General features: G+C 51.1%; 10 protein-coding genes across 10 annotated transcripts; 5 read left to right on the plus strand and 5 right to left on the minus strand.

The window, feature by feature from the left end:
* Nucleotides 1–607: 607 nt before the first annotated feature.
* On the plus strand, nucleotides 608–3,441 carry TOP1 (DNA topoisomerase 1; the record flags this gene model as incomplete). Its single annotated transcript, XM_064875201.1, has 4 exons — nucleotides 608–671; nucleotides 784–950; nucleotides 1,011–3,257; nucleotides 3,307–3,441. 4 exons carry the CDS (start codon nucleotides 608–610, stop codon nucleotides 3,439–3,441), a joined length of 2,613 nt encoding a protein of 870 aa, XP_064729601.1.
* A 738-nt stretch (nucleotides 3,442–4,179) lies between these two features.
* Nucleotides 4,180–5,202, plus strand: PMZ80_006791 (uncharacterized protein; the record flags this gene model as incomplete). The annotated part of the gene is made up of 1 exon (XM_064875202.1): nucleotides 4,180–5,202. The coding sequence occupies one exon, from the start codon at nucleotides 4,180–4,182 to the stop codon at nucleotides 5,200–5,202; it is 1,023 nt and encodes a 340-aa protein (XP_064729602.1).
* A 679-nt stretch (nucleotides 5,203–5,881) lies between these two features.
* On the plus strand, nucleotides 5,882–6,622 carry PMZ80_006792 (uncharacterized protein; the record flags this gene model as incomplete). The annotated part of the gene is made up of 2 exons (XM_064875203.1): nucleotides 5,882–6,071; nucleotides 6,120–6,622. 2 exons carry the CDS (start codon nucleotides 5,882–5,884, stop codon nucleotides 6,620–6,622), a joined length of 693 nt encoding a protein of 230 aa, XP_064729603.1.
* Nucleotides 6,623–7,080: 458 nt separating this feature from the next.
* On the plus strand, nucleotides 7,081–8,562 carry YEA4 (golgi uridine diphosphate-N- acetylglucosamine transporter; the record flags this gene model as incomplete). The annotated part of the gene is made up of 1 exon (XM_064875204.1): nucleotides 7,081–8,562. One exon carries the CDS (start codon nucleotides 7,081–7,083, stop codon nucleotides 8,560–8,562), a length of 1,482 nt encoding a protein of 493 aa, XP_064729604.1.
* A 1,624-nt stretch (nucleotides 8,563–10,186) lies between these two features.
* On the minus strand, nucleotides 10,187–10,543 carry PMZ80_006794 (uncharacterized protein; the record flags this gene model as incomplete). The annotated part of the gene is made up of 1 exon (XM_064875205.1): nucleotides 10,187–10,543. One exon carries the CDS (start codon nucleotides 10,541–10,543, stop codon nucleotides 10,187–10,189), a length of 357 nt encoding a protein of 118 aa, XP_064729605.1.
* Nucleotides 10,544–11,424: 881 nt separating this feature from the next.
* Nucleotides 11,425–11,952, minus strand: RPL33B (60S ribosomal protein L33B; the record flags this gene model as incomplete). The annotated part of the gene is made up of 3 exons (XM_064875206.1): nucleotides 11,425–11,623; nucleotides 11,728–11,833; nucleotides 11,928–11,952. 3 exons carry the CDS (start codon nucleotides 11,950–11,952, stop codon nucleotides 11,425–11,427), a joined length of 330 nt encoding a protein of 109 aa, XP_064729606.1.
* Nucleotides 11,953–13,407: 1,455 nt separating this feature from the next.
* Nucleotides 13,408–15,065, plus strand: ZWF1 (Glucose-6-phosphate 1-dehydrogenase; the record flags this gene model as incomplete). Its single annotated transcript, XM_064875207.1, has 3 exons — nucleotides 13,408–13,451; nucleotides 13,522–13,615; nucleotides 13,671–15,065. 3 exons carry the CDS (start codon nucleotides 13,408–13,410, stop codon nucleotides 15,063–15,065), a joined length of 1,533 nt encoding a protein of 510 aa, XP_064729607.1.
* Nucleotides 15,066–16,273: 1,208 nt separating this feature from the next.
* On the minus strand, nucleotides 16,274–20,320 carry FUN30 (DNA-dependent ATPase fun30; the record flags this gene model as incomplete). Its single annotated transcript, XM_064875208.1, has 1 exon — nucleotides 16,274–20,320. The coding sequence occupies one exon, from the start codon at nucleotides 20,318–20,320 to the stop codon at nucleotides 16,274–16,276; it is 4,047 nt and encodes a 1,348-aa protein (XP_064729608.1).
* Nucleotides 20,321–20,999: 679 nt separating this feature from the next.
* PMZ80_006798 (uncharacterized protein) lies at nucleotides 21,000–22,733 on the minus strand (the record flags this gene model as incomplete). Its single annotated transcript, XM_064875209.1, has 1 exon — nucleotides 21,000–22,733. The coding sequence occupies one exon, from the start codon at nucleotides 22,731–22,733 to the stop codon at nucleotides 21,000–21,002; it is 1,734 nt and encodes a 577-aa protein (XP_064729609.1).
* Nucleotides 22,734–24,297: 1,564 nt separating this feature from the next.
* On the minus strand, nucleotides 24,298–25,758 carry PMZ80_006799 (uncharacterized protein; the record flags this gene model as incomplete). Its single annotated transcript, XM_064875210.1, has 1 exon — nucleotides 24,298–25,758. One exon carries the CDS (start codon nucleotides 25,756–25,758, stop codon nucleotides 24,298–24,300), a length of 1,461 nt encoding a protein of 486 aa, XP_064729610.1.
* Nucleotides 25,759–26,622: the final 864 nt, after the last annotated feature.

Consider the following 26,622-nt stretch of genomic DNA (forward strand, 5'->3'; position numbering starts at 1 on the left):
GAGGGGAGAGTGGTTGGCGTGGTTGTTGGCAGCTCCTGCTTGGGCGTGAGGTCAAACTACCAGAAGCTCAATCCGCAGGTAAATCCACTAGTCTCGATTAAGCATAGTGTGACTGAGCGTGCAGAGGAAGGAGCGGCTCTCTGCTGTTGCTTCAAGTGCGCAGTTCTTGAGTGGGCGGAACTTAAGAAAGACTGCCTCACCCAACTCAAATTCCCATCTCGCCCTTCTCTTCTTTTCTCTCTTCTACCCTCCACTCAGCCTGACACTGTTTCATACTTCGACCTCACGCGACCCACCACTTCAGCTACCCAACGCCTCGAGTTCATCGCCGTCACGACACTCTCACTTTGTCAAATTCACCTCATTCCTTGCTCACTTGCTTAATCTGTCTCAACTACGCCAGTTACCGTCCGCCTATTTCACTTCTCGATCTACATCATTTGGACTTAGACTGTTTCAACCGTATACAAACGCGCACTTACACGCTTTGCGACCACTGCTTCGTCCCTTAGACTTTGCAATATATCCTCGGCGCATATCGAGCCCTTCGCGGCTGCTGTCCTCTTATGTCCCTCGGCACCAGCCTGGTCTGATCAAGGCGCGCATCATGTCTTCTTCTGATGACGATATGCCTCTGGCATCCAAGCCAAAAACCAATGGCGTCAATGGAGGTAAGCAGGCCATAAGGCTTTCTAAGGGACGCGGCACTGATGTTATCCTCTTCAGCTTCACACGCCCCTATATCCGAGGCCCACATATCAGCCAAAACAGATGCTGCTTTAGACAAACAGCTTCCCTCCAACGGGGACGTCGTGCCAGCTGTACCCAATCTGGAACAGGACGTTTCGATGGAGGATGCACAGCATGCTACAACGAATGGCGTGAAGAGGAAAGCAAGCAGCGCCCGGCCAGACTTTGCCGAAGCAGAATCGAGCGACGATGAACCTCTGGTACGAGTTTCTCCATTTCCACAGCAGGTGTGATCATTTTTGGCTGACGACAACAAATAGAGCAAGAAACAGAAAACATCTCGACCAAGCCATGCCATCGAAAGCGACTCGGATGATGAGCCTCTAGCTGCAAAGTCAAATGGCAGAGTTCGAACCATCAGCGCTGCAGATATTGGCGAAGAGGAGGACTCGGATACCCCTCTTACCAAGAAATTGGTAGACCAGAAGCAAGATATCATGAAAGCTGCCGAAAAGACCGCACAAGTTATCAAGAAGGAAAAGGCGAAGGAAATAACGAAACCACAGAAGAAGCCTGCCGCTAAGAAGGTCAAGAAGGAAGAGTCCAGTGATGACGAGCCTCTATCGAAAAAGACGCCACCAGCTTCCAAGACCAAGAAAGTCAAAGCCGAAGCACCGGCTCCTACCAAAGGGAAGGGAAAGGGGAAGGCCGTCAAGAAAGAGGAAACCGAAGAACCCGAAGATGATGAGGCTGAAGGGGAGACCAACTGGTGGGACAATCCCATGAAAGGCGATGGAGAAAACAAGTGGGATACCCTTCAACATAGTGGTGTTGTATTCCCACCGCCATACGAGCCACTACCAAAGAACGTCAAGATGAAGTATGACGGTGTGCCGGTTACTCTTCATCCTGACGCCGAAGAAGTCGCTGGCTTCTTTGGTAGCATGCTCAACTCGACTCATAATGTCGAAAATCCCACTTTCCAAAAGAACTTCTTCAACGATTTCAAGGAGATTCTGAAGAAGACTGGAGGTGCCAAAGGTCCGAATGGCGATAAGATTGCTGTGAAAGACTTCTCAAAGTGCGACTTCAAGCCAATCTTTGAGTATCACGATGCTCAGCGAGAGGCAAAGAAGAACTTGCCCAAAGAAGAGAAGAAGCGGCTGAAGGCCGAGAAGGATGAGATCGAGGCACCTTACATGTTCTGTCTCTGGGACGGTAAGAAACAGAAAGTTGGTAATTTCCGCGTTGAACCACCAGGCCTGTTCCGAGGTCGGGGCGAGCACCCGAAAACTGGACACGTCAAGGCGCGTGTGCAGCCGGAGCAGATCACGATCAATATCGGCAAGGAAGCCACTGTGCCGCCACCTCCTGAAGGACACAGATGGAAAGAAGTCAAGCACGACCGCACCGGCACTTGGCTTGCAATGTGGCAAGAAAACATCAACGGCAATTTCAAGTATGTCATGCTTGCTGCTAACTCTGATGTCAAAGGCAAATCAGATTTTGAGAAGTTCGAGAAGGCCAGGCGCCTGAAAGGCCATATCGCCGACATCCGGAAGAGTTATCGGCAGGAGCTCAAAGACGACCTCATGGTCAACCGCCAAAGGGCTACTGCTATGTACCTCATCGATACTCTAGCTCTTCGTGCAGGCAACGAGAAAGGCGATGATGAAGCTGAAACAGTCGGTTGCTGCTCTCTCAAATACGAACACATCACTCTCCGAGAGCCAAACATTGTCGAGTTCGATTTCTTGGGCAAAGACAGCATTCGCTTCCACGAGGAGTACCCTGTTGACAAGCAAATTTTTAAGAATCTGAGACTTTTCAAGAAGGCACCCAAGAAGGAAGGCGACGATATCTTTGATCGACTGACCACGACATCTCTCAACAAACATCTTTCCAACCAGATGCCTGGGCTCACCGCAAAGGTGTTTCGTACCTACAACGCCTCCTGGACTTTTGCTCAACTACTCAAGGAAATCAAACCAGGCGGTACAGTAGCTGAAAGGGTCAAAGCTTACAATGATGCTAATCGGAGGGTGGCTATCATCTGTAATCACAAGCGAACTGTCGGTGCAAGTCATGCCCAATCCATGGAAAAGATGAGCGAGAAGATCAAAGGTGTCAAGTATCAGGCTTGGCGTGTCAAGCAAATGATGATTGATATCGACTCCAAGATCAAGAAGAAGAAGGGCGCTGAGTTCTTCGAGCTCCCGGATGACATTGACCAAGAATGGATTCTCGAGCATCAAGCATTCTTGATCGAAGAGCAGACAAACAAAATCACCAAGAAGTTCGAAAAGGACAACGAAAAGCTCAAAGCCGAGGGCCAGAAGGAGATGAAGCAAAAAGAGCTTACAGAGCGACTCGGTGCTGTGAAAGAGCTCGAGCAGAAATTCAAGAAAGAAAACAAGTCCAAGAAGGTCGAAGCTGAGGGCAAGTCGCCAAGTATTGACAGCTTGCAGAAGAAGCTCGATGCTCTCGAGACGAGGGTTGCTAACATGTCTATACAAGCTGAGGACAAGGAGAGCAACAAGGAGGTTGCTCTCGGCACATCCAAAATCGTGAGTTGCGCCCTTGTTGTTTCCATTTGCCACTACTAACTTATCCCAGAATTACATCGATCCTCGACTCACGGTGGTCTTCTCGAAGAAGTTCGACGTGCCGATAGAGAAGTTCTTCTCCAAAACACTCCGAGAGAAGTTCCAGTGGGCTATTGACTCAACTAAGGAGGATTGGGACTTCTAAAAGGCACGAGATTGGGGTGTTTGCCATACTCTACTGCTACGGAATCGGGCCTCAAAATCCTGTATCACCAACACGGATAGCCGCATGCAGCTTGCCTTTACCACGAATCACGAATCATGCCGCCCCATGCTGCATGGACTTAGCTCTAAACATGAGTCGAATGCCAACTATGGTTCGGGACTGGCGCCCTTGCTCATGGCTCCCGAGCAGGCCATTGATAACTTTTATATTCTTGAGATAGCAAGATAGCTCGCATATTTACACTCTACCTGAGCAGAATCATTGAAATCATTGAGCACATGCAACACTGCATTGATTGACAAGCTGAGATACTGTAGTTGCTCCGTCGAAGAAATGTCGTGTTACAGGAAGCTTTTTATTCATGGCATGCCCGGAGTAATTTTGTCTCATCCTGGGCTCACTACTGACACCAGTGACATTCATGATTGATTTCCTTTCCCCGACATTCATCAGCGACCAACTATTTTCTTCAAGACTAATAGTCGTTCCGTATACACTACTAGCCATCTCCCCAAGCGAGCCGCGGCGAAGAAGTTCGCTGTGATCTTTGACCCTCCGTCGACCTAACGTGGGCTTGACCATAACGTGGAGACCTAAATTAGTCAACTCTACTCTATAAAGATATCTGCCTCCTTTAAGCTCAAAGGGTTGACTTGTGCCACGGCACTCAACGCAGAGGTAGTTGCCCACCGACGGGTGAAACATAACGCCTCGAATATGGCATTCCCAGCAGATGGCACGTTCACTACCCGCGACGGCACCAAGCTCTACACAAAGACCTGGCCAGCCCAAGCGGCTCCAAATGTCCGTCTAATCTTCATTCACGGTTTCAGCGACCACATCAACGCCTACTACGACCTCTTCCCAACGCTCTCGTCGCCACCTTACAACATCACAGTTCACGGCTTCGACCAACGAGGATGGGGACGTTCAGTATCAGCGGATAAATCACTCCGCGGCCAAACAGGCGATACGCACCAGGTTCTGTGTGACATTCATGATTTCATATGCCATGTATCGGACAGCATCAGATCTACGACCACGGCAGGGAACCCGAAGCTCTTCCTTATGGGCCATAGTATGGGCGGTGCTGAAAGTCTAATGTATCTCCTATCCGACCCAAATACATTCACGTTGTCAAGCTTGGACGCAAAGAAGAACCCGGACGCAGGGGTTCCTCTACCAATTCAAGGCCTCCTCGTCGAAGCACCACATGTCGGCTTCCCGCCGGCCTCGCAACCAAATAGCCTGGTTGTAGTCGCCGGACGACTGGCCGGTAAACTCCTCCCAAACAGGCAGATGGTGCAAAAGCTGGATTCTAGCTACATGTGTCGTGATCCGAAGGTCTGTAAGGACTGGGAGGATGATGAGTTATGCCATGACACAGGTACACTACGGGGTCTATCTGGATTGCTGGATCGTGCTGGGTATCTTAGTGGGTATGGGGCTGGGACTACGAAGGTACAGGCTGCTATGCGTGAGACGTTGCCGTGTCCGGTGTGGTTCGGGCATGGGACGGGAGATAAAGTGTGTGATTTTGATGCGGGCAAGAGGTTGTACAATAGATTAGTCGAGAACCGCAAGGGCGATGCTATGGCGGAGCAGAGTAGATTTGTGTCTTATGAGGGTGGATATCACAAGTTGCATGCTGAGCCGGATGGGATGGGTGAACAGTTTGTGAAGGATGTAGGTAATTGGATATCAGGAATCGCTGGGGGTTCCGCAGGTAGTAAGATCTAAGCTGAAGGCTTCATGTCAGTATCTGACGCTACTGCAGGAACAGCAAGTGTTGCAAGACGAGAGAGCGAGGCCATGCGGTCGAAACTCTGACCGGCACAGTGGGCAGGGCAGCTGCGGAAGCATTTACGATTGCCGGAGCTGCCAAGATCCGGAATATCTCAAAGCCGGACTGTAACTTTGCCGTCTCGAGCTTCCGATCACTTCTCTCCAACTCGAACACTCCAGACTCGTGATTGCGCAGACTTCCATCCTGCTCCCCTCATCACCCTGGCGGGTCTGACGTCCAGAGAGTCAACATCCATCTACCGAACCCCTTTCCGTGACGATATGGGAATCTCCAGAATCCCCAGAATTGCCGCGAATAAGCCAGGATGATGGCATGCCATTGGCCTACCAACCACCTTCGTGGCCTCCGTCATGGCTAGCCCACCAGATGTGGCAGTCGGCGTACCAGAATCGTGCTTGCGATGCCGCCGTACACGTTTCGTGCCCCTCTCGGAACACAAGTCGGATCAGATGTGACCCTGGCATGCCAAAAGATAAATACAAGAGGTAGGAAGCAGACGTAAGAATCTCTCGTAGACTACACACCACAAAACAAACTATAGCCAACAGCAATACCACTCTACAAGCACATCTCACAGGGACTTGAGTACAGCATCGTTCACACTACATCAAAATGGTTTACAACGTGCCACCAGAGGAGAGCGAGCCCGTCGTCACCAACCACATCAACGGTTCAACAGAAGAGACTCTCGCTAGACTTTGCATAACAGAGCTCTGCAAAGGATGGCCTGTATACAGAGACGCCTCAGAATGGCAAAACTACCGATCACTATTCACTAAGGAGGGTGCCTACGTATGGACCAGTAAGATCACCAATCTATAAGCTATAGACACCTGCTAACAATCTCCAGCCTGGTCCGGCGGCCTCACAATCGACCAATTCATCGACGTCTCGATAAAAGGCCGAACCAACGGCGACTTCATCATGCACCGAGAGAACGGCACCCTCGCCAACGTCAACCTAGCCAAGCAAAGAGGCATCGGCAAGATGAAGGCCACAATCACCCAGCGATTCATCATCCAGGGTATCCCAGTCGACATCGAGTGCGACTGCCGATTCATCTTCTTCGCTAAGCTCGAGGACGGCGAGTGGAAGGCACAATACGTCAAGCTCTTCTACGAGAAAGATAAGATGATCCCAGTCAACGGCAAGGATGTGCCCACATTCAGCCAGGAGGAGCTGGACAAGTACACTGAGGGATACAAGTACCTTGGTGCTGCTCAGAACAGCTTGGGTCACAAGATTCTGAATGATCTGCCAAATGCCGGCAACAAGGGCTGGTATGATATGTACAAGGCTATGGCCGACTGGCTGCAGGGAGAGGACGTCAATTTGTTCTGGGAGAAGAAGTAGATAGTTTGAGTTTGATATCTTGTATTCAATGCATATCTTTGACTGCTCATGTTCATGAATGATCCTGCTCGGAGTAAGTTGCGGAAGGAACGTGAGGCCGGTTCCTTCAGGCTGCGCCATCTGGGCGCTCAATGCACAGTTCAAGCTGGAAAGCATCGCTGCGACTGCTGTTCAATAAGCCAACAAGGTCGTAGCTGCCTCTTTTTGGATCTTATCGGTGTTCTCCTTGAAACGCATTTCTGCAGCGTCTACTTCTCGAACATGAAAACGATGAGTAAGGTTCCACAAAAAAGTCACTCACTTATTACGACCTGTCATTCTTCCAAGTGGCATAGAGTCAGCAAGCACGTTTACAGCTGTTGGCTCACTGAGTGAATCAATCTCGGACCATGATAAGTACATAAGAATATAAGAACATCTCGTCTGTTCTCACATATGGCATTGCACGTCCAGCCGAAATGCCTCCTCCACCTTCGGGCACTGCGGTGACCAGTCCTGGCATCCAAAAAGTCCACCAAGCAGATCCACGACCGACTCGATGGCGACCGCAGCCTCACAATGACGACCCAGACGTAAGGACCTACGACTTCGCTTACCTGAGTGGCATGCCCGACCCGACACTGGCGTCCAAAGCAGTAGCAGCCATAAAGACAATCCTTTCACCATTGATCACGCAGCCTCTGCTACTGAGAACATTACTGCTGATATTCGGCGGATGTTGCAGCAATGTCTATACGCTCGAGTCGATCTTGACCCTCTCTTCTTCGACCGGCACACTCATCACATTCCTGCAGTTCCTGTTCATAACGCTGTACACCCTACCATCGCAGCTGCAGTTCTGGGTCACGTCCGACCATGAACCATGTCCTCTACAGCCTACGCAGCGAACATGGTTCCCCAGACTCAAGAGACGGAAGGTGCCCCTAACGAAATGGATGCTCTTTGCGGGCCAGTTTGCCATGATCAATGTGCTCAATAATGCTGCATTTGGGTACAAGATATCCTTGCCGTTGCATATCATACTACGGAGTGCTGGACCCGTTGCGAGTATGCTTGTGGGGTACATATGGGCTGGCAGGACATACAGCTCGAGGAAGGTGCTGGCTGTTGGGCTGCTCTTCATGGGCGTTGTGCTTGCTGCGCTCAGTGATGCTTCGAGCAAGGCACCGAGCACATCCACAGGACCTACGAGTAAGGACGATGGCCTGAAGAGCAACTCGACTGCGAGTACTGCAGTTTCAACCTCAACCTCAACGGAGAATACACACCCTCTCCTCGATCAAGCTCCGGGTTTCGCCCTTTTGACCCTGGCGTTGCTTCTCTCCGCCGTAATGGGGACCTGGTCAGACGGAATCTATACCACATATGGTCGAACTCCAGCAATTGCAGACGAACAGCTTTTCTACGGTCATCTACTTTCCCTTCCATTCTTCGCCCTACAATACAACACTCTACAGACACAATTCGAGAGGTTGCTGGCAGCGAGCGCTGCTTCCTCCCCATCAACAACCCGGCAAGCGAAGGACTCAAGTGACTTGTCATTCATGACAGATCTAATGGACCGATTTTCCGTCCCAAGAAACTCAACATGGCAAGATAGAGCGCTACAGCTATTCACACTGGAGCACGTCCCGAAAGCAGTCACATACCTCGTGCTCAACAGCATCACGCAGATAGCCTGCATAAGTGGCGTGCACCATCTGTCTACACAGACGAGTGCACTCACCGTCAGTATCGTGCTGAATGTGCGGAAGGTAGTGAGTTTATTGTTGAGTATCTACCTGTTTGGCAATAGTCTGCCGATTGGTGTACTGGTTGGTGCGGGTGTGGTGTTCTTTGGCGGTGGGCTTTATGGGATACCTGACAAGAAGCCGGAGAAGAAGGTTGGGGGAAAGGAAGGGGGTGTGGATGGGAAGGTAGAGACGAAGAAGGATCGGTAGGAGGGAGAAGAGACGCGGGTATGTAGCTGGGTGTATACAGCGTTGCGTAGTGGCCCAGATACATTGCACCGCAAGGCACATTATCCAGCACCACACATGTTTGGCGCAGACCTTTCTTTCCTCAACTCTTGCTTCCGTTGTGATTTCTCAAGCACTTCTTTCTACGGTGTCGCCGTCAACTTGCTGAGGCATACGCACAGCTTCCCCGTAGGCTGTCGATGCCGAGAAGCAACATTGTCGGCACGTGAACAATTTCGCGATCTGAAGAATCTTCCATGCTTCTGACTAACACATTGCAGAAGCTGAAAATCGACCTCAAGATCACGCACGTATTGCTGCTGCGCATGAGCCGCTGGTCGATCGGCGTCATCACATACAAAGGTAAAGGAGGGAGTATGTCTATTTACGCTACGGGCTTCGGGACGTGTGAGGCCAAAGCGGGTCAACATGCAGTGGGCAGAAGCATAGGCACAAAGGACAGATCCAGCGAGACTAAGCACGAGAGTCATTGGTAAGATAGAATCGGTGTCAATACAGCAGCGAATAGCTGGTGTGCACTTTGACAAATGCTTGCGTGGAGCCTGATGCTAAGTGTGCGAGTTACTATTACTATTTATTGCTTGCTTGCTACGTAGGTAGTCATGACTGCCTCCTTAAGATCGCTTCCACAGCTAGGTAACTAGTGCACCATTGGCGTATAGTGTCCTCCTGGGTGATGCGTTCCTGTCTTCAAGATACTCTGCTCTTTCCATGGTGCGATCTTCTTACTAAGTATTATGCTTGAGGCCATGACCAAAATTCCCGAGAAGCATATGGCTGTTCCTCCACGTCTTTCGTTGGGGTTTTGGTGTACTGTTTTACTTTCTGAGGTACTCTGCTTGGGGTTTTGGAAGCTGATGTTCCATGAAGTGTACAGGTGCTATTGGTGTTATGTGGTGTGGTGTTTAACCTTCGACTTCCTATGCCTTCACCTCGATCTTAGACTGCCTTCACCTCAGTCTTAGACCTCTGTCCCTCCACTCTTGAATTTTCCTCTCTTAACTTTCGACTATCCTCTAAGTGAGCCGAGTTCTTGGGATGCGGACGTGGCTCTCTCCTGGAGAAAAACCGTTTGGTCAAGTTGGCGGATCATCGCCATCACCATCACCATAAGCTCGCAATTGCATGGCCTCGAACTCGTCGACAAACCTCCACAACAGAAACTCACACGTGAGCGCGTCGAGGTTGTCAACGTCGAGGCCTGCTCCGCCGACATCGGCTCCATCGGGGATAGATTCCGCTTCCGCTTCCGCTTCCGCCTCCGCCTCCGATTCTGACTCTGGCGCTCACTCTGGTGTCCGATGCCGATCAAAGTTCGGTTCCGCGATATCAAGAGTGCCGAGTGCTCGGTACATCTCACCTTAGTCTCACCGAGTCATCTCTGCTCAACGCCACTCTTGTCCCTCACCGTACCCAGTTCACATTCTATCATGCGCTTCACCACACGAATGCACCGGCATGTAAACGGAGCCAGTCTCCCGGCACACATCAAGGCTCTCCTCCTCCACCTTCATTCTCATCGGCGTCTACCCCCGGCATCGCCGAGACGTCAAATCGTGCCAGCCTTTCCTCCCAGCTAGGTAGGCTATTCCCGGAGCACGCCACGGCAAAAAGGGCAGGTCGTGGCTTGAAATGCTTCGTGCTGGGCCTTATCCCAGTCGTCTAGGCAGGCTGTGTGGAACTTGTTGTTGCAGGTGCTGTGGGTCGACATAGACTTGGAAGGGTCTATCATGAGGGTGCCAGTCCCTGGCGTGTACCCCGATGAAGAAGCCGAGTCACTTATTGAGAGTGTCAGTGGCAGGGAGCAGATGGGACAGTCGACGTCGAGATGGCATGAGGTGTTTGCTGTTTGGGAGAATTCGAGCCCGGTGCCTGTGCCGGTGGAGATGTACACGTCTTTTACGGCTGGGTCGGGGACGAAGTGTAGCTCGGTTTGAGACATGGTTGTTGGGCTGGTGTTGGGTGAGAGTGTTGTGAGGGTTGATCAAGAGTATATTCTGTATCGGGTGAAAGGGTTCCTAGTCTTGGTCAAGGCTGTTCTGTGATTATACAGTAGTGTTGTAGATATTGACTGCAAATATTCACTTACTTGGCCTCAAGGATCACTGTTTATATATGCTTGAGCTTCTGACCGTGTAAGGTGTGGTTCGCATTAGCGTGAGGACCTGATACTTACATAAGGTAGGCAGACCTGTTGAATTGTGGTGGTCTCGTACCAATTAAGGTATCCTACCAAGATTTGCAAAATAAGAAGGGAAGCCAATAAACTCGACATTGCTAACCATGGGCCGCTGACGTTTGGTAACGAGCAATTTAGGCAGGTGCATTCGTTGAGTTTCAACCGGTTATCTCAGGGTGAGGACCTGGCAGGTACTGACAGCTTTCGTGGATTCAACCGTTGCCGTGCGAGAGTTCTGTAACACTTCTACCGGAAAGAGTTTCTATCATGGGCGTTCGGATTAGCATGTACTTCTGTTACCTGTAGCAAGATTTGATGGTCATGTTTGAATGTGCGTGTGATGTATGTATCATTGGTTTCATTTTGCTCATACAGCTCTTCAAACCCTGACCGCAAATACAGGCTTGAATGACTTGCAGAGATGAAAATGGTATCATGCATGACAGATCGTGCTTTTGCGGAGCACTTCCTCTATCATGTTTTGGCCTTCGTCCCCGCCCTCCAGCATGTCCTATCGCTCTTGACCATGCCCGACCATGGTTTCAGGTCTAACTTCTGCCTCGATTCGCCTCATTCATCATGCCATCACGACCACAACGTCAATGCTCCTGCTCTCCATGCACCCTCCCAAACAGAAACAGAACTTATATCGAAGACGGGTACAGCATAACTCTGACGGAAGCGCCGAATGATCGAGGAGGAAGGTTGTGTGCGAATTTGGCCCTTACGACGCCGCTGTTGCCATGTGGTCTTGTGACCTTGCCCCAGATGACTCGGATTTTCGTGCCTTGTCGTTCTCTTGCGGCTCTGTAGATGAATGCTACTCGCTTTCCGAGGTAGAACCTGCAATGCCGTGTTAGTGATCTGCTGCCGGGGTCCGTATAATTCCCAGCTTTGCTAATCCTCTTGCTGCTTTCGAGTGGTGAAGTATGGATGGGAGTCCTTACTGTGCGTCATTCGAGCTGTCGACGCCCTCAATCTTGACAAGTGATGTGTTGGGGTTTGTGTTTCGCTTTCCTCGCTGGTATGACAGGTGCTTGCCCTTGACATACACTACAGACCCAGTGTTAGCATCCGTCCTCAGTTCCTGGTTCGATCTCGTGCGTGTCGCATTCGTTTCATAGGAGGTTTGGGCTGATCGACTTACGTCTGTGACCCTGTGCGGAAGACATCGTGTCGGCTGTGTGGTGAGGTGTATTTGCAGGAATGTCGACGAGGTGTGGTCCTTGAGCGCGAAATGTCAACTGCGCTTGTCGTTGTGGCCTTGGGAAAGTCTGTCTCCGATTTTCCTTGGGTGTGTGCGAGTCTCGATTCGGGAAGGCGCAAGTGCCAAGGCCGAAGATCATGTGATTCAAGCAGTGTGAATGCCTGGAGGCCTCATTTTCGAGGAAAGTTACAATGCAGCATGTGCGACAGAATCACTCTTCCCCTTCCTGACTATTCCCTACAGAATCAATTTGCTACTTGGTTGGCAAGACTCCTACTCGGATACCCAACAACAGATGAAGCAGTGTTTAGCAGCTCTTCTTGCATTGATCAGATTAGCAGTGTTCATGTAACCGAGGCGACTCGGCGTTGGAAATCCTAGAGGCTTTGCACGAGCTGCAGGAGCTCCCAGTTTCCGGGCGGAAAAGTAGCTCTGCTACTCCATGCACCACCAGTCATGCAATTGAAGCCGGCGACGTTGGTTCCGCAGCCCGACAGTACTTCACTCGAACTACATTGCAGCTGTTGCAACGGAATGCTCGGTCGTCTTCTACGATACATTTCACGAGGTAGTGGTAATCGACAATGTATGTACATAATGCTTCTACCACCGCGTCCTGCCTACGATGAGAACGCTTGGTCGCGTATCCTGAAGGGGAGACACAACTGAGCTTAGGTCAGCGAAGCACTCTGACGAAGCAGACAATTCTGGTACTCAAGCCGCACTTTGTCAGCTCTTATCCTGTCCTAGCTCCGTGGAAGTCTGTAGCCGAGCCATCCGCCCTTTGTTTCGGCCGGTTTATTCGTGCGGCGATCATGCAAAGATACGGTGACATGCAAACCCCAGCATACTCCTGCTTCTTGAAGTCATGAGCTACAACGATATTATTATTGTGATTTAGGTCCTACCCTCAGCAGTGGAAGTGACAGTCGTTGTTTTTGAGAGATATCGCTGGCAGCAGAAAGTGCTTTTGTCATAACCTGGACGACGTCACACCTGGTGCACCTTGTTTATCTCACCTTGAATTCTTTGGTGGCCAACGCGAGTGTGCAAGACGATATCAAGCGGAGTAATATGCCGTGGTTTCGGTGTGCTCGTATTCATGCTTGATACGCGCTGACAGCCTCCCTAATGAGGTTCGTCCTCCACGATGGTGAGCATGAAAATGATGCTGGATTGTAGAGTTGTAACAGTCTCTTATGATAAGATTTGACCTCCGGGGAGGGCACCGGATATAAAAAGCTGTGGACGTAATCAGTCCGCACTGGTGCGCATAGTAAGCTACGGGTAGATGATGTCGGTCGCACCTGCCCCACCAAAATAATAATCCTCATCAATAATATTGGTGAGACCGCCTTCAAGCTGGACCGCGACTCTCCTCCTCGTAGTACTCGATTCTTACTCTCGGGAGCACGCCAACATGTCGAATACTATTATCCAGAACGAAGAGCCGCAGTCTGCTGGGTATGCCCGATTCAGCCGCTGGCGCCCCCCCGAGGTTGGAAACCGAATGCATGCTGACGAGAACCTGTAGGACGATCGAGCTCAAGGAGGACACCGTCATCGTCGTCCTGGGCGCCTCTGGCGATCTGGCGAAGAAGAAGACATTCCCAGCGCTCTTCGGCCTGGTAAGCCAGAAACAACCAGACCGCTGTGTCAGTAGCCAGCTTACAAATGTCACAGTATCGCAACAAATTCCTCCCAAAAGATATCAAAATCGTCGGATATGCACGGACGAAGATGGACCACACCGAATACCTCAAGAGAGTAAAACAGTACATCAAGACGCCAACGAAAGACGTGGAGGAACAGTTAGATGCTTTCTGTGATTCCTGCTCATACATCGCCGGCCAATATGACCAGGATGAGCCATTCCAGAAGCTGAACGAGCATCTCGAGGAGCTCGAGAAGGGCAGAAAGGCTACCAACAGAATCTTTTACATGGCTCTACCACCCTCAGTCTTCATTACAGTCTCCCAGCATCTGAAAAAGAACTGCTACCCAAAGAACGGCATTTCCCGAGTCATCATAGAGAAGCCATTCGGCAAGGACCTGCAATCTTCGAGAGAACTCCAGCGAGCTCTCGAGCCAGACTGGAAGGAGGAAGAGATCTTCAGAATCGACCACTACCTCGGAAAGGAGATGGTGAAGAATCTGCTTATCCTGAGATTTGGCAACGAGTTCCTCGGCTCAAACTGGAACAGAAATCACATCGACAGCGTACAGATTACATTCAAGGAGCCATTCGGTACAGAAGGCCGTGGCGGCTACTTCGACGAGTTTGGTATTATTCGAGATGTCATGCAGAATCACTTGCTGCAAGTGCTTACCCTGCTCGCTATGGAGCGACCAATCTCCTTCTCCTCAGAAGACATCCGAGACGAGAAGGTCAGAGTGCTTAGGGGCATCCCAGCCATAGAGCCCAAGAATGTCATTATCGGCCAATATGGTAAGAGCTTGGACGGCACAAAGCCCGCATACAAGGAGGACGACACAGTACCCAAAGATTCAAGGTGTCCAACCTTCTGCGCCATGGTCGCCTTCATCAAGAACGAGCGATGGGATGGCGTCCCCTTCATACTCAAGGCCGGCAAAGCGTTGAACGAACAAAAGACCGAGATCAGAATTCAATTCAAGGACGTCACTTCCGGAATCTTTAAGGATATTCCACGAAATGAGCTCGTCATTCGAATCCAGCCAAACGAGTCAGTCTACCTGAAGATGAACAGCAAACTGCCAGGTCTCAGCATGCAAACAGTCGTCACAGAACTCGACCTGACCTACCGACGACGTTTCTCCGACCTCAAGATCCCAGAGGCCTACGAGTCTCTAGTACTCGATGCGCTCAAGGGCGACCACTCCAACTTCGTCCGAGACGACGAACTCGACGCTTCTTGGCGTATATTTACCCCTATCCTTCACTATCTCGACGATAAGAAGGAAATTGTGCCTATGGAGTACCCATATGGCTCCCGGGGGCCCGCCGTCCTCGACGACTTTACCGCGTCCTACGGCTATAAGTTCAGCGACGCGGCCGGATACCAGTGGAACACTGCCTCGAACAAGGCTGCGTTGTAGAGAGCGAAATTAACACTCGGGAGGACGCCCGCAAAGGAAACCGATTGATAAGAAATAGAAATGTGGGTGAAGGGTGCCCTCCCGAGGTACAATAGGCTGACACGGTGGTTCTGAGAGATGCGGCTCCTGAGTGAGTCTGTGGAGGACGTCAGAGAGCAGCACTGGCACTAGTAGTGGTTGATGGTTATGTGGCTAGCATTTCCACATGTTCACGCGAGCTTCAGACATCACGCCATGATCACTATGAGCTCACTTTATAGATAGGTAGAATGGGAACATGAAACGTCACGACCACAAATAGCTTCCGATCTTTCACGCAATCCTCACAGACCCACACCCCTGGCGTCCTCCAGAGATCTCTTCGGCGAGACCCTATGCCTCCTTCATTGCGACAAATGCAAGGTATTCCAACCTAGCATCCTGGAAACTGCTTGTGGTACGAAGCCCACCCAGACGTTCAGGACACGTACCTCATGTGCATTGTTGCATGCTGATGCCTACCTGCGCGCCGTGCTGCAGTCAAGCTCGCGTGCCTTCAGCGTCGGCGCCACGTACGGCAAGAGCATCTGACCTAACTGATCAATCGTGCCTTCCCTCCCTCATGCAGCCTGGACTCCATGGGCGCGAGGCAGGGACGTCCCAGCACCGCGTCAGTTGCAGCTGCTGTTCGTGCAACACGTATCTTATGAGGCAGGTAGGTGCGGTGCGTCCTACTCCTCGTTCACCAGTTGCGCTTGCCGTTCATGGTATGACTTACTCTCGAAGGCAGAGCGTCCGACTGCTCGTGCCTGCCTGACGTGAGTGAGGTCGCGCCTACCTTTCGCGTCTTATCAACTGAAGTGAGAACGGCAAGAGCACTTGGCTGGCACCACTAGGTACGCGCGCCTGCCAGGCCTAAGACATACGAGGAATTCGCTGGGTTGCTTGCGATTTGTGCTGCATTGATCAAGGGTATTCCAATTCCATTCTGCTAAATGCAGCGTACGTGCGCCATCGCTATGCTCTATTGTTTTCACAGATGCCACCAAGTACATAATGTTTCGACCATGGGTATGCTTCCTTGCTATCATGTACAGTCCAGTTTATTCCGGTCAAGCAAAATCCCAGCATTGACCCCTGCTCATGGTATCATGTCTCTAACCTGCGAGACTCAACAGGGCCTGCCGGTCGCCTCGATAATCAATCGAAGTACCGCAACACCGACAATTCTACTTCTTCTTCCCCCTAACCAACCTCCCACTCCTGCCTATCGTCGCCTGTCCAGTACTCTTCTCCGCCACCTCTTTCTTAACACCCTTCTTCCGCGGACTCGTCCTCCCCTGACTCGCCGGCTCATCATCAAACGGATCCTTCAAATTCTCACTCGCTTTCGCAGCTGCCTTGCGTCGTCCTCGACCGGCACCGGCCTCAGGACTCACCGACCGCTCTTTCTTCACCTTGCGAGGTTTAGTCTCAAGCTCGGATTCACTGCTCGACAATTCAGTCAGCGGACTGTCCGCACCGCCATCAAATGCTGAGATATCCTTTTCTTTCTTAACACCGTTGGTCTTCAGCTTGAGACTTATTTTCGGTGCTGTGCTCGTGCCATTACTCTTCTGCGACGAAGAAGGCACAGTCTTGCCAGGTGCAGGTGGTTTCCCATCTTCCTCGAGTTTCTTAAAGAGCATGTCTTCGATCAGCGCGGCGCCCTCCTGTTCCTTCTTGCTGAGACCACCAGTAGCATCAGCCTTCTTCCCACGTCCTTTCTTCGCACCAACCTCATCGTCGAGTTCAGCCGGCGTTGCAATACCAGACGGCACAGGCTCAGCCGCCGTCTCAGCCCCATCAGCACCGCTGACCTCCTTGTCAAGTTGGAGCTTCACCTTGCCCATCTCGTAGATCTGCTCCTCGACTGAGTCAGCCGTCACAAGTCGATAGATCTCGACATCCTTCGTCTGACCAATTCTGTGACATCTGTTCTCGGCTTGGACGTCGTCTTGGGGGTTGAAGCCGCTGTCGAACACAATGACACGACTCGCGCCAGTGAGGTTTATACCCGCGCCGCCAGCCTTGGTACTCAGCATGAACACCTGATACTCTGACTCGGGCTCATTGAACTGATCGATTAGATCCTGTCGCTCGTCGACACGCGTCGACCCATCGAGCCGCAGATGCGGGATTGTATGGTTATTCAGGATGATCTGCAGGATATCCAGCACCATCACGAATTGAGAGAAGATAAGTGTGCGGTGACCCTCGGTCTTGAACTTGGATAGGAGCTCGAGCATCTTGGTGACTTTACCCGAACATTCCCAGTTATCCGGCGGTAGGAGATACGGATGTAACAGATTATGTTTCGAACAGAGTTCGTGGGTCTCGAAGTCAGCATAGGCAACTAGTTCCGTCATGATGAGTTCTGGATTTGATTCTCTGAACTGCTCGATTCTGGGACATGTTTTTGCGATGCGGCGGAGTGTTTTGTCGGTGTAGAAGTATCTGAATAGTAGAGGGTGTATCGCCGCTTGTCGGAGACGGATGAGGACGTTGGCACTCTCATCTGCTGGTATGCGCTCGCCCTTGGCTTTGCGCTCACGGATATCCCATGCTTTTGCGAGCTGTTGGTTGTAGATTTCGGATTGCTCGAGTGTCTTCTCGCAGAACTCGACGTGGCGAGTCTTCTTCGGCAAGTCCTTGAGGACTTGCCACTTCTTTCGCCGAAGGATGAAAGGTGTGAGCATGCTTCGGGCACGATCGATTCGTTGCTTTGAGAGAAGCATCTGTCGGCTGTCTGAGGCGGATTCTGTCGTGACGGAAATAGACTGCTTGAAGATTGCGACAAGATCTTCTTCCACTTCCCAGAATAGATCTGGCATCAGGAACTTGAGAAGACCCATCAGCTCGTTCAAATTGTTTTGGAGAGGTGTGCCTGTGAGCAACAGACGAAATCGTGACTTGATGCGGATGAGTTTCGTTGCAACTTCGCTTGTCGGATTCTTCAGCTGGTGTGCTTCATCGTAGACGGTACATGTAAACCCGAAGCGCTTCAACCAAGGTGCATCTTCTTTCGCTTTTGCTATCGCGTATGTGGTGACTAGCACATTCAGCGTGTCGCGTTGAGCTTCGTAATCCGCACGCATCTGTTCGCGCTCGGGGATGGAACCGTAATAAGGTTGCACATCTAGGCCTGGTGCGAAGCGCTGGAACTCTTTCAACCAGTTTTCAAGAGTTGCTGATGGGACGACGATCAGGTGAGGTCCCGATTCGCCAATTTCCTTGAGGTGTGCGATGAAAGCAATTGTTTGGAGGGTTTTGCCCAAACCCATGTCGTCTGCGAGTATGCCAGAGAGATTTTGCTTAAAGAGGAGATTAAGCCAATTGAGGCCAACGACCTGATAGTCCTTCATCTGGACACCCTCAGCCAAAGAGGCCGGCTGTGGGAGGAACAACTTCTTAGCTGCACCATTTGGCTTACCATCATCGCTGATTGGCGTGCCAATTCCAGAATCTTTACCAGCCGAATCCTGAGAAGTGCCCAAAGGTATGTTGACAAGGTCGAGTCCGGCGTCATTCTTGCCTTTGCCATAAACGTCGACACCCCAATTGCTCATTCTACTAGCAAGAGGTTTCGACAAGTTTTCGCACTTCTTCACAATCCAATCGACAGCTTCGTAGGACTTCATCATCTCATAGACCTTGTCCCACGTTCGTTCGCCAAATGACGAATTCGCCTTCTTCGACTTGTTCTTGTTATTCGGATTCTGCACATCGAAGATCTTCTGCATGCTCCTGTACGGGCGAGATGAGACAAAGTGCTCGGCATGATCCTTCGGTATGCCTGACATATCTGACAATTCAAGTGCTGTACAGCTATTGAAGAACTTCAGCACCCGTCCGTCGAAACTTGCATCACCATGGGCGGATTGCACGCCTGAATCAACTTCAGCATCCGAATCATCCAACACAACTGCTTTCTTAGCATTAGCTGCTCGAGTAGCCGGACTTGGACTGCGAACTTTTCTCCCCCTCATAAGGGTACGCTTCTTCGGCTCCTGCGGCGGCGGCGTATCGAATGCATCTAGGCGTCTCGGTGGCGCCGGCGCAATGTTGATAGGCTGGTGCTGTGTACTTGCATACTTCTGCGCAATACTCTTCACTGGCGCTCTTCTGACCTGCTGCGATGCCTGCGGCGGGACTTGCATGCTAGAACTGACAGCCACGCCCTTAGGAGCCATCTTCGCAGGTGTCATCATGAGTTCGTCATCCGAACTAGGTAGAACGATGGGGTTTCGACCCTGTTGCTGCTGCTGGTCTTTCTTGTTGCTTTGCAACAACAGGTAGTCCATAGCTTTGTCGAAATTTCCTCCGCACTCGATCAACGCATCGTGGGCCTCCTTAGCAGTATTAGTGGTGTTCACGCCGAGCAGGCGCTTGACCTTCTGACGCATGTTGGGGTCGACTATATCGTTGATGTCGAGTTGTGGCTGCTGCGGCTGGTACTGCTTGATGGGCATTGCTCTTGAAGGCGCGATTTGCCTTGGCTTCTTGTGTAGACCTCCATAGCTGTTCGCCATTGTATCACCCGATCTCTTGACGCCTTGTGGATTCGATGGTTCATAGCCAAATTCACCCATAAGACCGCTGAAGGAGTTACTAACTGGAGGCCGGTTCCCGGAGGTTGTAAACTGCTTGCGCTTGAGGCGACTTCTTTCTTGTTCCTCCTTCTCACTATCACTGAGGTCTATTGCGTGAAACGGCTGACTCGAGCCAGAGGGCTTTCGCGGAGATAATGACTGCTGCGGTACTGGTGAATGTTGTTGAGGTACCATTGGTCTTCTGAACTGAGAGCCCAGCTGAGTGCCAGGAGGAGCTGTAATGCCTAGGGCCTTCCCCAGTACTCCATTCTGGTTCGTTGGTTTCGGTTTGGGCGCAGTCATGGGAGACGAGGCGGTTACCTGCACCACCGGTCGTTGAGGGGGAGGAGAGGAAATATCGGTAGCACTGGCGCCGCCTGGCGAGCGATGTATAATCTGTGTTGGTTGGGTGACATATTGACTGTAGGTATTTGGTGTGGTCCTGCCATATCCGGGGTGGTTCTGGGCCTGGGAGTACTGCGATTGTGGTAGAGGAGGAAGGGATGCAAGGGTGTCGTGCTCTGGGGAGTCAATGATACGCTGAACAGGTATTGTGTCTTGTGTCTGGTACCCTGCAGGTCTTTTACCAGGTACGCCGAATAGGTCGTCATCAGACTGCGCAGACCGCGCCGGCGAGGAAGCCATGTCTGGCTTGAATGTCTATGAGAACAATGTAAGGAACGTGTCGTTGACAGTTCGCCTGGGTGTCAACATGAAGACAGATTCGGGACTCAGGATGCCAGACTTAATATGGGAAAGTCACAGGAGCGTTTGCTGTGAGGAGTCAAAGGAAACCGGGAGTGATAATCTTCACTGCACTTGTTGCGACAGGGACCCCTCGAGTCTTAAAATGTTCAACAAACGCGTAGAACTGAACATGACGAAGCGCGACTACGCACTTGAGTACGGTTGCGCTTTTCACGCTGCATATGCAGTTTGAGACTACGGTCGGCCGACCGTATCTACTGACGCAGAAAAAGCACAGGGAGGGCAGAAGAGGGGTAGGGGTGATCAGAATAAAAAGAGTCTTTTGCAGCAGAGCATTCATTGCTGTCTATCTGAGCCTACCTGGCTGCTATGAAGATATCAACTGATGATACCGAGTACCGAATATCAATAATGATTGCGCCCGAACACCTCGCTTGATAATGCAGCACGGATGCAGATACGCTTCAAGCGCTCCGAAAACAACCATTACAACGACCTCGTAGCTCATACCTCATTCAGCAACATCGCCAGTAATGTTGTGCAGCCTCTTCATAGTAGTATGTCCTAAAGAGCGTCGTGGTCATCAGACCTGTTCTTCTAGCGGTAAGTATGACATTCATCGGAAGTGGTTGGGTGCCGATACTTGTGCAATCGTGTTGAGTTTCTTCTGTGGTGGCCCTCCTCGGGTGGTGTTGAACGCTTTCATCTGCTCGTATCCCACAGTTGGCGGCACGATTCTATCTGGGTGGACGGGGAATCGAGACTTCCTCTCAAGATCGTCCAACGGCATGGTGCTTCGGATGAACTTGTTTCGTCCATCGTCGAGTTCGCTTCCACGCCAGTCCCAACTCTCGAAACGTCCTTGAGTGAGTGCCGACCACACGAACTGACGCTTGCGTTGGCATTGGAGGACATCCTCAGTGATCTTCTTGAAATCCCATCTAGCATGAGCCTCCTTCTCGAATGCATCAAAGACCCCTTTGACGTCAGGGTCAGTACTGGTAGCGAGGTTCTGAAGCTCAAGAGGATCTTCGACCAAGTTGAAGAGCTGTGGAGGGTCGGCAGGGCAGGTGATGTACTTCCATGGTCCTCGTCGAATCATCATGAGTGGAGCAACAGTGCCTTCACCCATGTATTCGGCGATGGCGGTGTCATGTCCACCTTGGCCATAGAGATGTGGCGTAAGGGACAGCCCGTCCATTGGCAGACCAGGAGCCAATCGGCTGCCGATCAGGTCGACGAAAGTAGGCAAAAGATCCACCGTGCTCACGTTCTGTGATACGTGGTGGGGGCGGAATTGCTTGGGCGCGCTGATGACTAGAGGGACCCGGACCGAGTTCTCAAAGTAGGACATCTTGTACCACAAGCCCCTCTCTCCAATCATATCTCCGTGGTCACCCGAGAAGACAACGATTGTGTTATCTTCCATGCCGCATTTTCGAAGTACTTCAAGCAGTTGTCCAACGTTGTCATCAATGTAGCTCACGGCTCCATAGTATGCTCGTCTCGCTCTCTTGATCTGCTCGTCTGTGAAGTCGTGTCCTTCTAGCTCAGAAACATATCTCAGTCTCTTGCTGTGAGCATCTTGATCCTCTGGCTTGATGTTGACCTTGGGCAGCTCAATGTCTACATCTTCGTACATGTCCCAGTACTTCTCTTCAATAGCGTATGGGTCGTGAGGATGGGTGAAAGACACAGTCAAGCAGAAGGGACGCTTGTCTGCAGGCTCTCGTGCGTAGTCGTATAGCCACTGCTTGGACTTGTGTAGAACCTCCTCGTCATAGTCGAGCTGATTCGTTCTTACGCATGGTCCAGCCTGCAGGATGGAGCTGCTGTTGTGGTACCATTCCAATCTTCTGTTTGGCTCATCCCAGTTCACAGCCCAGCCGAAATCGCCCGGATAGATGTCTGCAGTCAATCTGTTCTCGTAACCATGCAACTGGTCTCCAATGAAATGCATCTTCCCTGCTAGGATCGTCTCGTAACCTCCGGCTCGCATGTAGTGGGCATAGGTAGGTACGTCTGAGTTGATTGAGCAGGCATTGTCGTATGCTCCGATCTTGGAGATGTGCTGGCCTGAGATGAGAGCCATTCGAGATGGTGCGCATAGAGGAGATGGGCAGTACGCTGAGTCAAACACGACCGCTTTCTCAGCCAGCTTGTCTAGGTTTGGTGTCTTGATTTGGGAGTCCTTGTTGTACATCTTTAGCAAAGGAGCTGCTAGCTGATCAGCCATGATGTACAGGATGTTTGGTTTGGATGGAAACAAGGGTGTAGAGAAGCCATTTTCGCCCATGATGCCGTTGGGAGGAGAGATGGGTGGTGATTCTGGTAGCTGAATAGAACCCATTGTGAAGGAAAAGTCAGAGAAGTGGGCGAAATAAATACGTCTGTCTGGCTATTAGCGGGACGTGGCAGTCGACGGATCTGGGCGCTGTTTGTGTGCCAACTTGAAGGGTCGAGGGGTGCTTGGTAGCGTATGTGGGCATCCAAACTTCAGGATATACCAGTAGAGGCTGAGTCACTGCAGCTATGTGAGGAGAACGTGAGACTCAGAGAGGGCACGAGACCCAAGCAGGAAAAGAAATTCTTCACTTTAGTAGTTGGGAGGCAGCCGACTGGCCGCCACGATGGTAAGCACGCAAGGAAAATGGTACTCAAGGTGATGGTGGCCCACATAAGCCAAACTGTTATCGGACAGCAAGCGGAAGAAGAGTCGTTTGCAGTGCGTACTTCGAGTTCGGGGTGGAAGTCGTCCTTTCCTCGACTTGGCAAAGCTCCTGCCCTAACAAAATGGGTCTGGCGGTGTGTGATGCGAAAATAATACTTCGCACCTTCCAAAACCGCGTTGGAGGTGCCTCGCAGAACAAAGGGGAAGTGTTCACAAAGGAATATTTAAAAAGCATTGTTTATCTGTCGTCGAGGACAAATTGGGGAGAAGACGTGAAAATGTGCCCAAAGGCATCCTCCAGGGTCATGCAGTCCACGTCAGAAGGCCAGAGAAAAAAGACAATCTACTCCAATTATGAGCCGCCTCGCTCGTACTATCCTAGATTAGGCTGTATAATCCACCATGCTCGGATAAGGACGACAGCGCATTTGTTGGAGAGAACCGTCTAGATCGCCACTATTCTGAAAACCTCAACTCCGATTGCAAGCATGTGACGCCTGTGTGCCCAAAGCGAATTCAAGTCTTCACTAGATGGAACGAGGCAGATAGTGGGGCAACCGGTACTGGGATCCAAAATTGCCTGAGTTTAATATGTACTCATGCTATTTGGATATTACGTGCTCTTGCATGCTCGAGGATGACATATTGACGTCCAGAACTTTTGTTTCAGGCCTCTCAACCGCACGCATCCGTGACCTTGTTGCCATATCGATGACGCACATAGCTATGACAGCTTCCACTCGGCTTTCGGACCTCCGCTGTCTACCATGTCGCTATTGTGCGGCTCGTCGGGTGCGGCGACTAGGTTTACCGTTTATTCACGCTATGTTTAGAGGATGTGGGCGAGAATCCGGGGAAAGCATTTTTGCTACGACAATCCACACCGCTACTTGTTGATGCTTTTCACACTGGTACCTGAATAGACTGTACAAGAGATTTGAGCCTGGTGTGACACCGCATTGCTTCATTTGCTTGTACTTTGCGCAGAACACAAACTAAACTAAGGCCTTGAGCTGTAGTGTAACAAGAATACTGCTCGGAATAGCAACGCAGCCGGTTGCGTGTATGAGCACCGGCGCGCTCCCGAGACATGGTGTACGCACTACAGGACTGTGTACTCAGCGCCCTTTTTCTGAGCTCGAGTCTATTTGTCCTTCCATGGACAAGGGCGCTGCCGCCACTAAGATAACCAGCCGCCTTGAGATTCCGCCTGGAGCAGGCACGAGCAGGGAGAAGCTAATCATCAATAGGTGTACCTGAAATCAATGACACCTTCGATTGTTCCTTTGCCTTTACGTGCTCTCCTGTTCGCACGCCGGAAGAACGACGTGCAAACCAAAACCACACTGATCATCAACAGATGGCTGCCGATGCTTACCCAGATTGCGGTCAAATACCGTGGTGCTTCCGGAGATTTCACGATGTATGATCCTGCTATACCGCCAAGTCCGTTGCATGCAGAGATAGCAGCGGCCACGGTTGCACGCTTCCATTGTCCTGTAATGTTGTTCGCCTGGTAGGTGCTCAGTGCAGCCCAGTTCGACACGTATGCACCGGTTGCCAAGAAGGTACCAATGTATCGTACTGTCACCTGACTCGGGAATCCAAGCATGCAGAAGCCGATGATAAGGCATAATGCGTTGAAGATGATTATTGGTCCTCGAATGCGAAATTTGTCGCCGATGAAGCTGCTCAGTAGGACGGGTATGACTGCGTAGTAATATGGCGGCGCTGACAGCAAGATCGCCTTGTTAGAGCTGAAACCCATGCCAGACTGTAAGATAATTGGTAAGAAGTAAGATAATGCAGTCGAGACCAAGTTAAGCAGGAAGAACAGAACTGCAAAAGCGTACAGCTTTGGATCAAAAAATGGCAACAGGATGGCCTTGACTGTGAATGGCTCAGGCTTGCCGGCATCTTTTCTATCGCGGTCGATCTTCGCCAAGACGTGCTCGATCTCCTCTTGAGTCAAGAATTTTGTGGTCTTCGCAGCACGTTCCGGGAAGTCCGGTATCCAGAAAAAGGTCAAAACTCCAAGAAACATCGTGATGCTGCCTTGCACAATGTACATCCATCTCCAGCCAGCAAGGGACTGTTGTCCATGAAGTTGATTGAGACCAAAATTGACGATGCTCCCTGTGGCGAGAATGATAACTTCGCCTGATTGCAGAAAAGCAAAGCGCACACCCTGCTCGGACCGAGCATACCATGTAGATATCAGATACGTGAGACCCGGATAGATGCCACTCATACTGATGCCCAACAAGACTCGAAGCGCTATCATTTCTCGCCAGCTGTGAATAAATGCTGTACACAATGTAATGAGGCCGAATGCGACCGTAGCGCAACCGAAGAATATCGGAGGCCCAATGAATCTCATAAGGATGGTTGCTGGCAGCTGCGCGCATATTGACGCGACAGTGAAGATGAAAATGGCGACAGAGAAGCGGTTTCCTGTCAATCCGAGGTCTTGTGGCATGGAAGTCACTGCCGCTGAAGAAATTATGCCACTGTCGAGCAGATTCAGACTGCACAAGATACCTGCAATGGTGCATAACCGCAGGTCAACCTTGCGCCGAATCTTGCCTTCGAGCTGCTTGTCGTAGTTCTCATCTTCGATGACTTCGTCTACATCGCTGATTCTTGCGACGGATTTGTGAGTGTTTATTGGCTGAGAATCGCTATCGCCGTCGAGCGTGTCCATGTTATGCTCGCAGCCCTCGCTTGTCGTGTGAGGGTATCTATGGCTGGCCGATAGTTGTTGATGACTTAGAACACGCCCAGAATTCACAATTGATCCCGAAACATCTTTTAGGAGAATGCGGTTTATATGTCGGCTATCATAAAGTCGATCAGCAACAGCAAAGCAGATGTAGAAGTGGGGAATCAAGAACTTGAAACTATCAAAATTGTGTCAGTCATGACCTGCCATGCTTCAGTTACCTCGGACTCAATACTGTCCATCGTTCGTTCCTTGCTATCTGTACATTGTTCCAGCACGGCTTTGTAGACAGACCTGGCCTTACAGTAGGTAGCCAACAAAGCATATTGCACAAGCAGAGCATGCGATGCAACTCGACGATAGAAAGAGCAGTCCGACTCGGGCTTCCGAGATTGCTTGGATCTGTTTCGCGGAGAGAGTGCCGAAAGCCTGCAAGCGCAACCGGCAGACCGACCATCCCGAGGGGAGAGTCCTTGGCTGCCCTCGGACTCGAAGGAATGGATTTATATTACCCTCCGCCCTCCCCAGTGCCACCCATAGAGCTGCAAAGCATGCAAGGGAGTGTGCAGCTGGGTGGCATGGCCTCAAGTCGCTTTCAGGCCTGCTGAGAGACGACTTGTGGGCACGAAGCGTGCGGGCTTGCCTGCCAGCGTTGAAGGAACGTGGCACGTGAAAGTGGGAGTAGTGCCTGTACGCTGTGCCAGGCTGCTGATTGGTCACGAGTCGGATCAATGGAGGCCTACGAAATCCATCCGGACCACTGCCGACGTGGTTTCCTCTCGACCTCGAACACCAGCTGTCACCGACGTGTTGTGTGCACGAGGCCAGCTCGACCCAAAATCTGAC

Source organism: Knufia obscura, assembly GCF_036327395.1.
Source record: "Knufia obscura strain CCFEE 5817 isolate CBS 148926 chromosome Unknown scaffold_7, whole genome shotgun sequence".
Taxonomy (NCBI): Eukaryota; Fungi; Ascomycota; class Eurotiomycetes; order Chaetothyriales; family Trichomeriaceae; genus Knufia; species Knufia obscura.